Here is a 13,585-nt window from a genome sequence, read left to right on the forward strand (position 1 = left end):
TAAATTAGTTTTCAACTGGAGATGACATTTGTATTAATAAATAACTGACTCATAACTATTAATGAAACAAAGTCCAGCTGTTAAAATTTGTGAATTTGGTTTTGTCAGAACAGCCCTACCTTAGTTCTTATTTTTATGCATATTTATCACACATTTCACATCATCGAACTAATTTTGATATTAGACAAAGATAACTGGAGTAAATGCAAAATGCAGATTTTAAATGATGATTTCATTTATAAAGGAGAAACCACTCTGCCTCTATGCAAGCAAGTAATTGTCCCTCTTTGATAAATCATGAATTAACTGTGATTAACCATGTTTTTGCTTAGCTAAGTTCCATGTCATTAACCACACCCAGGCCTGAAAAAGAAACATATCATGCTATGATCTAAAGAAACAGCTGAGAAATAAATTCACTGACATCTATCAGTCTGCAAATGGTTACAAAGCAATTTCGGAGACTTTGGGACTCCAGCGAACCACAGTGAGAGTCATTATCCAAAAATGGAGAAAAGTTAAAACAGTGGTGAACCTTCCGAGGAGTGGCCGGCCTACCAAAATTACTCCAAGAGCGCATCGATGACTCATCCAGGAGGTCACAAAAGAACCCAGAACAACATCTAAAGAACTGCAAGCTTCACTTGTCTCAGTTAAGGTCAACGTTCATGATTCAACAGTGAGAAAAAGACTGGGCAAAAATGGCATCCATGGGAGAGTTTAAAGAGAAAACCACTGCTGACTTAAAATAACGCAAATGCTCATCTCACATTTACCAAAAACATCTTTGATCTAAAAACATATGGGGAATGATTCTGTGGATTGATGAGACAAAAGCTAAACTTTTTGGAAGCTTTGAGTTTTGTTGCATCTGGTGTAAAACTAACGCAGCATTTTATAAAAAGAACATCATAGTCTGATGGTCTGAGGCTGCTTAATCCAATTGAGATGTTTCTGTATGACATTAAACAGGCCATTCATGCAGGAAAGCCCTCCAGTGTGGTTGAATTAAAACAATTCTGCAAAGAAGAGTGGGCCATAATTCCTCCACAGTGATGGGAAAGACTCATTGCCAGTTATCACAAATGCTTGATTGTAGCTCTTGCTTCCAAGGGTTGACACAGCCAGTTGTTAGGTTCAGTGGCCAACAGCTTTTTTTTTACAACGGGCTAAGGCTAATTTTTTTCCTGTAAATTAATGAACTAATCTTTAAACTGCATTTTGTATTTAGCCACATTGTCTTTGTCTAGTATCTAAATTAGTTTGACGATGCAAAACATCATCACTCATCATCATCACATCTGTTTGAATCATTCTGTTTTAGCTCATTTATTGGTCACCTCCCAAAAAGTCCATCCTCCTCTGATTGGTCAGTGGGCATGAAGAAAGTCAGACACATAGACAGTATAAAAGATGGAGCTGGTTTCCAGATCTGAACAAATGAAGCTAATGCATAACTGCCCTTAAACCTGCAGTTTTTTGTAACGGCCACCAGGAGGCGAGAGCTGTCCTCTGCAGGAGCTGTTGACATTTTGCTAATGGGTTTATAGTCAAAGTCATTTCAGGTTATACTGCATAATTATAAAGCATTAAGTCTATTTATTACATTTTGGTGTCAAAAAGGAAGATTTTTCGAGATGTGATCACTGGATACTGAAATGTGCTTTAGCAAGTCAGTTTGAAAATACCAAAACGGCTTGAAACAGCTTATCTTTTGTGCTGTCTATGGTCAGGCAGCTTTGGTGAAGTGCTTCACCACCTTAACTCAGGTTAGTTTCTGCTAACAGAAAACAAGTCGTTTTAAGTGTAAATCACGGCACATTATGTAAATGATTGTTTTGTCAGCACAGAGCAGAGGTTGAAAAATATGCCAAGCGGCAGGTTTCCAGTAGTCTTAATGTGTTACGCTGTATGTCTCTATTTTATGCTCTGTTTATTGTCTGACAACAGAAACAGAAAACTGGGAATATTTTCAATGGAAAGTCATCTCTATTAGAGTGGCTAGTACATAGCTTTGTGCCATTCTACCATTAAACACATGGTGATTGCCTTGTTATTGCTGCAACATTGCCATCAGAAGTAAAACAGCTCAGAAGCTGTGAGAGCATGAAGACTCTTGTGTTCACCGTTGCAACCAGCAGCAGAACATTTGGTGTGCTTTGTTCATAGCTGAGATATTTTCGAGTAAGAATTAGCAGAAGGTACTCTAGCGAGGAATTGATAGTGGACTGCATGGCATCTGGCTGCATGTGGATTTAGTTGAAGCACTTGTTTGAGAGTGTACCAAAGGAACTAGGTAAGTAGCCATTATGCCATTGTGTTACTTAATGATGAAGAGAAGTACCATGTTTCCTGGGAGAGAACAGCATGGAATTCTTTACATGAATAAAGAAAGTATAACAGACAAATAAAACCTCACAAGGCATAATTTGAGCACTTTAATATCTGAAGGCAGACTGGAATTTTTGGATTCAGAATCTGTATTCCAGTATATACATCTATAAGTGATTTTTTTAAACCAATAGTACAATAAGACGACACTGAGTTTAACATCCTTTAGTTACTAGTTTTCTGTCATGCTTTGTATCATAGCCCAGCTGTGGGTCATACTCTGTAGTTTGTGCACAGATATTTTCAGGCTTTCTTAGATAAACTGTTTCTGAGCAGTTTGAAGAGGTTACCGGTGCCCGTAGCAGGCATTAAGTTGAGGTAGTGTCCTGTCTTTTTTCTTTTTCTTTTTTGTCAACATATTTTTGAAACACCTTGAGAATTTTATTTTGAATTTGGCACTACTGCTCACTTGCAGCATCAGCAGGTCAAAGATCCCCTCTGTGTAACATTCAATAAAAAAAATTGTGTAACTGTGCTACTGGGTTGAAGATGTTTGTGAATCATTGAAGAATTATAACTTCCTGCTTCTTTTCAGCAAGATCCATATTTGAAACATTAGCATCTATCAACACGTTGTCTTTCCAAATCAAAATAATTGGCCAAACCGAGAAGATGAAGAATTTAACTTGTTTTTCCTCTCTGAAACTACACACTATTACAGTACATACACAGCAAAACATAACCTCAAATGAGGAATCACTCCCATCACTGAGCAAAATGGAAACACTGATTTAAACTGCAGTGTGACCCACTGATGGAGGCATGCAACCACGAGGGGAGTTGCAGTCTTAGAAAAGAGCTTCCATTTTTGTTTGTCTCTGATACACGATAGATCAAAGCAGCGCTTCGTTGACACCAACAGCTGCTCTCAGTTTATCCCCTTATCTTTGCTGGGGATCCAGTGAAGTAGCAGATCCCTGGAAATAATTTTCCATTTCTACAGGTCATATTCTTTGCTTGAGGAGTTTGTAACACCCGTGGTGATCTTTGGCTGAGGGCCAGGCATGCTCACCATGATTTATACTCAGACAATTTCAATACCTTGGAATGAATGTTTTCTAAGCGTCATCTGAGTTAGAACGTGAAAGAAGGAAAAATACTGGTTGTATCTCAAGAGAATGATACATTTATTTTTAAGTCTAGTTTCAGCTCCACATTTTTTTGTTCTCTCCTGTGTTGTTATTGCTGTATAATTCAGAGAAGAGCTAAGACTATACCGTCACTCCGAGCATGTGTGCTCTGTATTAGAGGGCGGGCGTGTTTTGCAAGACTTCAGCAAATGTCAATCAGTTTGTCCCTTGCTGGAGCCAAGTGGCTGTTCAGATGTATGATTCTTCAAGGTGTTTTCCCCCTTCAGTCAGCCGAAGCAGCCATTAATGCTAGAGGACACATTTGGCTGTTAGACTCCCGAGGCTCCTCCTGCCACACCACAATGCTTGACTTGGCAGGGATATACTGTGAAAGTTTGTGTGTGTGTATGTCCGTGTGTGTGTTTGCCTATTTCCAACACAGTGGTAGAGGCTTGTAAGTATTCTTCTCAGCTCCCCCCTCCAGCTCCTGTGTGGCAGAGGCTGAAGGCAGTTAGATCTAGATTGAGAGAGGAGACTCTGTCAGAATACAGATGTTGTCAAAGCAGGGCCCAGCGGTGCACGCACAACAGTATCCCTCTACAAAATCTATAGAGTGCCCTGTTTGCCTTTTCTTTGTACACCAATCCCACATACTGCTGTACTGCACTTGTAACTGAGACAAGTAAGAGCAAAGTCCATTGTTTAAACATAATTACACTGAGACACATCCATAATCCTACATATCGGCTAAGCTGGATTCCCTTTCCGCACGTGGGTCACTATGTTACCTTGTCCTGCACCACCGCTCTTGCATTGGTGTCAGTATTGAAACAGTCCGTCGATGGGTTCAATCAAGCACAAAAGTAATTGATTTATGTTTAATAGTGTTTTACTCAGGTGACCTGGGTTAATTAGTCATCAGAGCCTTCAATTCCATTCAGGTCAGAGGGTAACTGAATACTAGATGGGTTTGAATACCAACATACCTAAAATGAACCCATGGTAGTAGTATTTAGTAGCTGCGGTCCACTGTGCACCTCAGGATTACAAAAACACATAACTAGGTAACGTATTGCTGACCCCCTCAAAGACTGGTCTCGGTGTGCGTTTCAGTTTGATGCAGCGTGACTGCCTCTTTCTCACCTCGCATGATGCTTTTGACCTTTCACTGAAGACGTATGTGAGTTTTCCTGGTATTACCGCAGGCGGCTCTGGGCAACAAGGGGTTAGAGAGCAAAGAGATCTGAGCGACCTGATTCCTTGACCTGTGCAGCAGGTTTAAATAATGTAGTATGGGCTGAGTTGCAGCTCTAGAGTCGCATAGGGCCTCACCTCATAATGCTCCTGACTGTCAGGAAAATCAATAGTTAGGAGCAGTTGTGGCTGCTGTGTCACTCCGAATGCACACATAGTGACATGTGCTCTTTGTCATTATGCCTTCATTGCTGCATAATCTCTTTGTTTAGTGTGAAGGTAGAGGCAACTAGCTTCAGCATATTTGACTAAGTTTACTATTCCAAGAAAAGTAATACATGCAAAAACACCACCTGATTCAGAGTCTCCTTTTCTTCAGAATTATCAACATAGCTTTGTGAATTTTGCAGCAGTTCAAATAAACTTACAGTTTAGAATAAAACACTGCCACATTGTTAAGTGTTTCAGTTATCCGTGGCACAATTATTAACACTTGGCTTCACCTGTCAGTTGCCAACTCCTTTATTGTCACTGTCACTTCTGCAAGTCACGCATGGCAGGTTGGGCTTGTTTATACTCAGCTACGCATAGTTTGTTTTCTTCTTCTTCCCTTAGAAAACAAATAAAAACTGTCATTTGTCTTCTGCTTAATAGATTCTAATTCCAGTTACAGTAATAACAGGTTCTGCCACTGTTCTAACTCAAGTACAAAGCATATCGATCAATCTGTCCATCCAGCCATCCAAATATCCATTTTCTTAACCATTTATTAAATTCAGGGTCATTGCACGCCTGCAGTCCATCTTAGCTGTCACTGGACAAAAGCAAGAACAAAGGCAGTAATAATAAGTAATTACAGATTGTATATTTAGTAATCTTTTATTAATAACAAAACTCCAAAGATGCTTGAAACTGCCTTAATTTTTTTAAACAATGCCTTTCCCTGTTTTGCTGTGGAATCATATCCATCCATCCATCCATTTTCCTCTGTTCATCCGGGTCAGGTCGTAGAAGCAGGAGCCCAAGCAGAAAAGTCCAGACCTCCCTCTCGCTGGCCAACTCCTCCAGCTTGGCCCAGGGAACACCAAGGTGTCCCCTTGGAGAGATATAATATAATATATATATATATATATGTGTGTGTATGTATGTATAATATAATATAATCTCTCCAGCGTGTCCTGGGTCTGCCCCGGGAACATGTCCAGAACAACTTACCTTACCTCACCTCATCTCACCTCACCCAGGAGGGAGCCCAAGGGGCCCTAACCACTTCAACTGGCCCTTTTCAATGTGGAGGAGTCGAAGCTCTGCTCCGAACTCCTCACCTTATCTCTAAGGGAGAGGCCAGCCACCATTCGGAAAAAGCTCTTTTCTGCCATTAGCATCTGCGATGTCGTTCCTTCGGTCAGTACCCAAAGCTCGTGACCATAGGCGAGGGTAGGGATGTAGATTGACCAGTAAATCAAGAGCTTCGCTTTTACAATCAGCTTTCTCCTCACCACGACAGACCAGTGCATCACTGTAGCCATAGGATTGTTATTTGATCTCCCGCTCCCTTCTCCCCTCACTCTAGAATATGATCCCGAGGTACTTAAACTCCATTTGGGACAGGAACTCGTCTATGAACTGGAGTGGGCACTAAACCCTTTTCCACCTGAGAACCATGGCCTCACACTTGGAGGTGCTGATTCTCATTCTCATGTGAATGAGGTGGCGAGGCCACCGCCTGATGACGCTTGGCTATGCCTAGAAAGTCTGTCCATAAAAATTATGAACAGAATGGGTAACAAAGAGTCCAACATACTGTCGGCTGTGCGGACCAAGCGCTTGCAACAGTTGTATAAGGATCAAATATCTAGTCGGTACCTCTCAGCCTTACGCACTAGCTCAGGCTGTTTCCCCACCAGAGAGGTGAGGTTCAGTGCCCCAGTTGCTAGTCTCGGGACCCGGGGAGTTGTCCTCCAGGGTGTCCACCCCCAGGTGGTGGACCTACAGGAGGGTGGGCCTGTCTCCCTTCCTCGGGCTGTGCCCGGCCAGGCCCCGTGAACTAAGGTCTGGCCACCAAGAGCTCACCTCCGGGCACCCTCCCTGGGCCTGGAAGTAAAATTGCAAGTTTTGTGCATTTTTATGCAAAATTTTCTATGTTAGACAAACTGATCAGCATAGGAAAAAAAAAATCATAAAACCTGTTAAATAACTGGAATTTGGAAATCTGAATCTTTATGTGTGTTTACAGTATGCAAACCTAATGATAACATGCTGTTTATACATTTTTCAGAGACTTCCTTTTCTTGCTCTTGAGAAATGATCCAGCTTTCCTTTAGTTTGCATCAGTCTTTTACATCAGTTTTAGATGTGTTTAACTATGCCAAGTGATTCAAAATTGCATCTTTATGTCTTTCCCGTCTCTGAATGACTTGAAACACTGGAGGGTGTTTGCCATTATCCTGTTGATGTGGAGGAAATCTTCAACACCTTCCCATCCCCCATCTTTTTTTTTGTTTTCCTCCACACATTATTTGTCCTTTTATTGTGATTCTTCACATACCCTGTTCCAAAGAGTAGATTTATATACATTGTGTGCGACCTGGCATGTCCCTGGATAGTCTGGCAGACATCTCTGTCATATTTCGATCAGCTGCTGGCTTTATGGCCTCCCTCTTCTGCCTTTTATAACGTGCTACCTAAAGTCACAGTGAGACTCCTGCATGTGACACATTTCTCAGGTTGAAATAATGTTGTCAAATACTAAAAAAGTTGAAAGAAATGCCCACAGAATTGTTTAGAAATGTTGTTCTTGAAGAATCCGCACTGTTGATCAATTAATACTCGTTTTGTGAAACGCATTTATTGTACTACAGTATGAACAATAATTGCCAAATACCACAGAAAATGTAACATTAAACCTCCTGAAATAAATGGGACACTTCTATGCAAGAGCACGTACCAAATTACGCCAGTCAAATTCATTCCTAAGTAATAAGGTTGGTCCGTCTGATGTCTTGATGCTTGTGTTGACTGTGGACTGTACAGTCACTAACAAAGACCAGAATGTGAAGTATTTCTTCATAAATGTATCTGGTACCAAAATACAACCCTAAGCTGTTGCATACTCTCTTTTCTGACAGTATATTTTTGTTTCTCCTAACTGAAAGGCAACGACCGAGAGGCAAGATGGGAACAGAGTTCAGGAAAAGTTCATTCCAAATGCTCTATAAAATTCACATATGTTTAATCTTGTGTAGTCTTCTTGTTGAAAACCAGAGGAATCATAAAAAATGTGTTATTGTACAACTTTTGGATCGTTATCATCCTGAAAAAGCAAAATAAGTGATTAAATTCGGATGCAGATGGAAAATGACTTATGTGATTGACTCATTAGACAGAAACTGTGTAAATCTGTTACACATTGAAGCACGGAACAATAGACAAAAGGAAACCTAAAATATAATGCTTTTTTTTTTTTTTAAGCACTCAAAAACAGCAGAACAAAGAGACGGAAAAGACTAGGAAACTGACAGAGAGCAGGATTCCATGTGATGTTGTTTGCACCAGATACAAACCTTGTCTGACTACAGTCTAAGCTCTGTGCTACAATATAGATGAGAAAGAGAGGGGAAGAGAATGGGTTTCACTGAAGGAGGAAAATGATAAAAAAGAATGTAGAATGAAAAGGTGACCCAAAAATAAGGAAAGTAATGAAAGAGTACACCTGTCACCTTCAGCTTATGTTCCCATTAAGAGTAACTCACACAGGAGCCAGAAAATGAAAACCATAGGGGCAGACATGCTAACTAAAGAATTAGTCAGAGACGAGTTAATCGAAACGCACCTGGTTAGAAGAGAAATAAGAGGTTTGATTGTCACGCCATTGTGCATTGATTGCAGACCATAATGTCTTATATGTCCATCTGTAAATAGATACCAAGTGAGTCATGAGAGTATCTGATATTTTAAGCCATGATTTATACAATAGCTTTCTCTGTAATTTGAGCAGTATAGTATCTTTCATGCAATATTGCATGAATATCGTTCATGCAATATTGTATTGCATGAACTTTGAATGCAAAGCTCCTCTAGCAGCGTCCGAGAAATAAACTGAGGTGATGAAAATAAGAAAATAAGAATAGCATACCTCGTTAAACATTGTTAGTGCAGATGCTATATAATTATGTATAATTAATAGTAGCCTAAACCTTTTGTTGCATTTTCTTTGACAGTAACTACTTCTAAAAAATGCTGTAGATGGATAAACTCAGTATTTATTGAAATGTAAGAAAAGAACAATAAATAAATTTCAGCTTTTCAATTTTTCACATTTAGTTCTGTCCTCTTTTTCTTGCATTTGTTTGTCATGATTATCAAATTTTTGAGTTGTGCTATTTGGAAAATAAAAAGATTCAGAGTTTTTACATTGTACAGTTACCATTGCAATTTTCTTTGATCTGACAATACTTACCTCATTTTCTTTATTTCATTTTCACTCTCACGTATTTCCTGCCCATTTGATCAGATCCCCCTGCCCTCGTTAGTATCAACCATATCCAGTAACCCTCTTCTCCTGTGTTCCTTTTCCCCTGTGGCAGCTAAACTCAGTGTTTTTGTGTCTCACATTCCAGCTGTTTCTCCTCACATTCTCCTTGTAGTCATTAGATTGTACACAGCAAATCCAGCATGTCCAAATTAACACTGTCGGATTTGATTTCAACACTATTAAAGTGTCTATATGGGTCCACACCAGAGAGTGTTAATTTAACTCTTTTTGGAGAGTTGGTACGTTAACTCTGATTTAGTGTTAAACACCAAATCTGTCTGGAGTTGATAATTTAACACTTGGTGTTAAGAGTTTATATATTAACTCTCAAAGAGTATTTTAGTTTAACTACATAAGAGTTATCTTCTAATTCATTCTAAAAAAGCGGGAATTTTACTGTTCTGAACTTCTAGAAATTTATTTTGGAAATAAACATTTACTAAAAAGACGCAATGGTTTTTGAAAAACATTTATTCTGAACTGTGCACCACAATTTCAAAACATTTTCTGAAAGATGTAACAGTGTACATGTTCTCACTTTCATTAGAATTTTGTTTATCAAAAGGTCTGACATGGTAAATGCAAATAACAGCATTCTCAACACTTATTTCTTCAATACAATATGCATGTCCTTCATTCATCCCTTCGTGGAACTTCAACGCACTTCTGCTCTCCCCCATATTCCATCTTCACAAGCATATCCTGTGCGGAGATTGAATAAAAATTAGTTGACACTAATTAATGGCACAAATAATCCAGTAAACAATTGCAGCACAGTAAAAAAAAAAAGGAATCCTCTTTGAGCCATTACTTGTGTAAAGTATTTTCCCAAAAGACAAAGACACAGGCAACAGGTAATACTGAACTAAATGTAAAACCTCAACCTTTTTCATTTTTACCTAAACCGTGTGCACAAAACTCTGGAGGGATCTATGCTAACGTAGAATCCAGTCAGGACGTCTGCTACTGCTGTTTGCTCGCTTTTTTTTAAATTTTTTTTATGGGCGATCGTTTTCAGGCTTCAAGTAGCACCATTATACCAACATTTCACATTCTAGACATTGTTTTAGGTGTATTTGACCAAAAGTTTGACTGAAAATTCACATGCAAGCTTTTTTTCAAGGCTGTGGTATTTGCCCGCAAACAATACCTTTCAGCTAGCTAAAACAGAATATTATGCTATCAGCGAGCAACACGGCTAATGCCTTTCACACAGCTTTGTCTCAACTCCAAAGAGCCACAGAAGTAAAAACTAATAGAAATAATTGAAACAATCTTTGAAAAAATGACTTACCAAGCATGGCAAACAACTCAAATATGTAGAGCAAAATGTTCTGAAACGGCTTCACTTCAGCTTCGATTGGAGCCGTGCTGGGGGCGGAGTCTGTGAATTTACTCTGTTGGTGTCGTAGCCCCTGTAGGAGTTCAGAGTTAAGAGGTCAAGAGTTAATGTTTCCATTGTAACACCTCCAGATTTGACAGAGAAACACTCATTTTTAACACTCGATTTTAACTACTATCATTTTACACCTCAGAGTTACATTAAAAGAATGTGACTCTGCTTAGAGTAAAATTAACTCTACTTTTGCAAGAAGACTATTAACACCAAAACATTTAACACTTTTGAATTTGCTGTGTACTGTTGTGTTATTGATACTGCTGTTGTGTAGCACTTTTTTTGGGTGGGATACAGCCAGATTTATTTGGACTGTGTAGCAAACTTTGTTGCAAGTAAAGACCTTCTTATTCAAGCTGTCTGAGAGTGACTCATGCATTTGAGTCGCATCTGTTGGGATCCTCGTTACGGTTCCCAGTTGACTTGACAATCTTAGACTTTATACATAATGGTTTCGAAGCGACAGTTCCCCCATGTCTAATATGACAATGATTCGCATTCGTTCTCTGTGTTGAATGCGTAATTTATATTGTGTACTTTGATTGCACAGTTATTTTCTCATGTTGCCACTATACCGGTGAACAAGAAAGCACTTTGCCTCGTGTTTTTCTATGCATAATTTGTCCTATTCAAAGTTATACTGGCTTGCCTAAAACAATCGGCTTTTCATCCTTTTCATTTAAGATTATTTTACCCGATTGACTAGAAAACAATTCTGCGCTTATGTTTGATGAGGACATTTGGATGTGCAGAGGACATTTATACAAAACCGAAGCTGGTGCTTAATACTTAAATCTTCAAATCTCCTCTCTGGCCTGGTGTTTTAGAAAACACTGTACAGTCTGTGAATATTTGGTTGAATCACACAGTCTGAACTGTTTTTTTTTCTCCAAAATTCTTAATGCCACTATGAATATTTGAAAGGGGATTAGATGAGTATTTACTCAAAAGATGTGAAGCCCCATTTCTAGCACCTGCTTGGATTTAGCCCACTGATTTTTTCATTCCACACAACACCGAATCCCATTTCATCCCAATTACGCAGGCATAATCATATCTGTTTAATTGAAATGATCATATTCGTCAATGAAGCACTCCCTGTAGATGCATTTCTCCTTAATATACTTCATTGTACAGTCTATTAAACACACACCAAAGCTTGTAATAATTAACAACAGAGCATGCATACCAGTGTGACAATTATAGTTGTTTGTAATAGCTGGTCAGTCGCTGACCTGTTTATTTATGGTTCACCTTAAAGTTCTTAATTTTCATTGAATCTCTATGAAATTATATTTTCCCAAAACTAGGGTGATATGGTCTGCAAAAAAAAATCATCTCTCAACAAAAAAATGTGAATTAGACAAAAAGAGACATGCAGACCTACTGATGTATCAACAACTGTAACCAAAACTTTGCGTTTCTATCAATGTTAACAAAATCCCCAGCACCACTGGCTGCAGAAACTATGTTCTCTTTGGAATTTTAGATTCAATGAAATGTGTATTTTTTTAAAGACCACTTTAAAAAAAAATTACAAGAAGAAACGAGGGGTAGTTCGAGACTTTTGCACACTGTCGTATGAATGATGGTGACTATATGAGGAGTAGGCGTGTTCATTAATATCTATCAGAATGCATGTTATTCTCTAGCACAACATGTAATGACTTTTATGGAGCCAATATTGAAGAAAACTGCAGGGCTTTTTTTAAAATAACATTATGCCAAAGCCAAAGTGAAGAATTCAAGACTGTGTGGCAAAACTGAAGGAAAACAGCACCAACAAGCCTGAGGTGCAGGTTACTTAACAACATTCAGTAAGGAGGAGAAACAGCAGCTGATGTTTTTGACTAATTATGAAGGTGGCACTTCCAGCTGTGCCACTCTAACAATGCGCAATCTTCCCCAGGGGGGAAACTGTTGATATGTTTGCATAGTGCATAAAAGAAACCACGAATAGGACTGAGTTGTGGGAATGTTCTCTTTCTGGTCATGTTTAGATTGAAATTCTTATTGGCTGCACTTCATTCATTACCAGTTCAAGCATGAGGTCTTCAAGGTAACAGTCTGTAGAAATCAAATGAGAAATGCACCAAGAACGTTTTGCAACCCCCTACCGAAAATACTTTTGGTTGTATGTGTGCGTGATTTCTCTCTTTGTCTTCACACATGACGCACGTTGAAGCATGTGGCTAGAATATTGGACATGAATATTGCATTTCAATTCTTTCCATGGGGATTTGTTTTTGCAGAAACAATCGAGTCAACTAACCATTAACAGCCATTCATGTTGTCATTTTTCCAGGTATTCCAAGGGAACTTTGACAACGACACACACAGAAAGAACGTGATAGACCCGCCTATCTACGCTCGGTTCATTCGGATCCTTCCCTGGTCGTGGTACGGCAGGATCACTTTGCGTGTAGAAATACTCGGATGCACAGAGGAAGAGTAAACCCTTTCCTTCATCTTTCTGCCCATCGCCCCTTGTCTCTTGGCATACTGGAGTGTCTCACAAAGTACTTCAGAAATAAACTGTGCAACCTGTAAAAAGAAATTGATTTCCAATGGATTTTTCAAGAGTATGCGTTGGTTGTGATGGGTTGCTGTTTGTTCTTTTGTACAATGATTTAAAACCTGCCCCTGCCCCTGTTTGTCCTTTTGTTTTTCCTATTTAAAGCGTGATCTTTGTCTTTTTATTCCTCTCAAGATTTGCCATCCTGTTTGGAATGAACTTCTATAATATATATATGGGAGGGGTGGGTTTGGGGGTGGTGTCAGAAAGGGAGTCTCCCTGTGGTTTTAACTTGTTGCCATAGAAGCTATTGTACAGTGTCACTTTTTAACAAATGTGTGAAATCTGTCTGTTGTGCTTCATTGGACATGATTAACCAGCTTCATGCCATGACTAAACTGTCTAAATGATTATGTAGATGACATGTTATCTCATCATCAAATGTGTTTTTACTTTGAATACAGCACCTCCTCAAGCCATGCCTT

General features: G+C 39.1%; 1 protein-coding gene across 2 annotated transcripts in view; it reads left to right on the forward strand.

The window, feature by feature from the left end:
* Window positions 1–13,260, forward strand: part of edil3a (EGF like and discoidin domains 3a) — a 142,093-nt gene extending 128,833 nt beyond the window's left edge. For both annotated transcript variants that reach the window (XM_085367253.1, XM_085367254.1), the window contains exon 10: window positions 12,891–13,260. In XM_085367253.1, the coding sequence (XP_085223379.1) occupies window positions 12,891–13,040 (150 nt within the window). In that variant the 3' untranslated portion in view covers window positions 13,041–13,260. The remainder of the gene's footprint in view (window positions 1–12,890) is intronic.
* Window positions 13,261–13,585: the final 325 nt, after the last annotated feature.

The sequence above is a fragment of the Diplotaxodon limnothrissa genome, linkage group LG12 (genome assembly GCF_057381915.1).
Source record: "Diplotaxodon limnothrissa isolate DT_005_m linkage group LG12, D_limnothrissa_male_GT1.1, whole genome shotgun sequence".
Lineage (NCBI taxonomy): Eukaryota > Metazoa > Chordata > Actinopteri > Cichliformes > Cichlidae > Diplotaxodon > Diplotaxodon limnothrissa.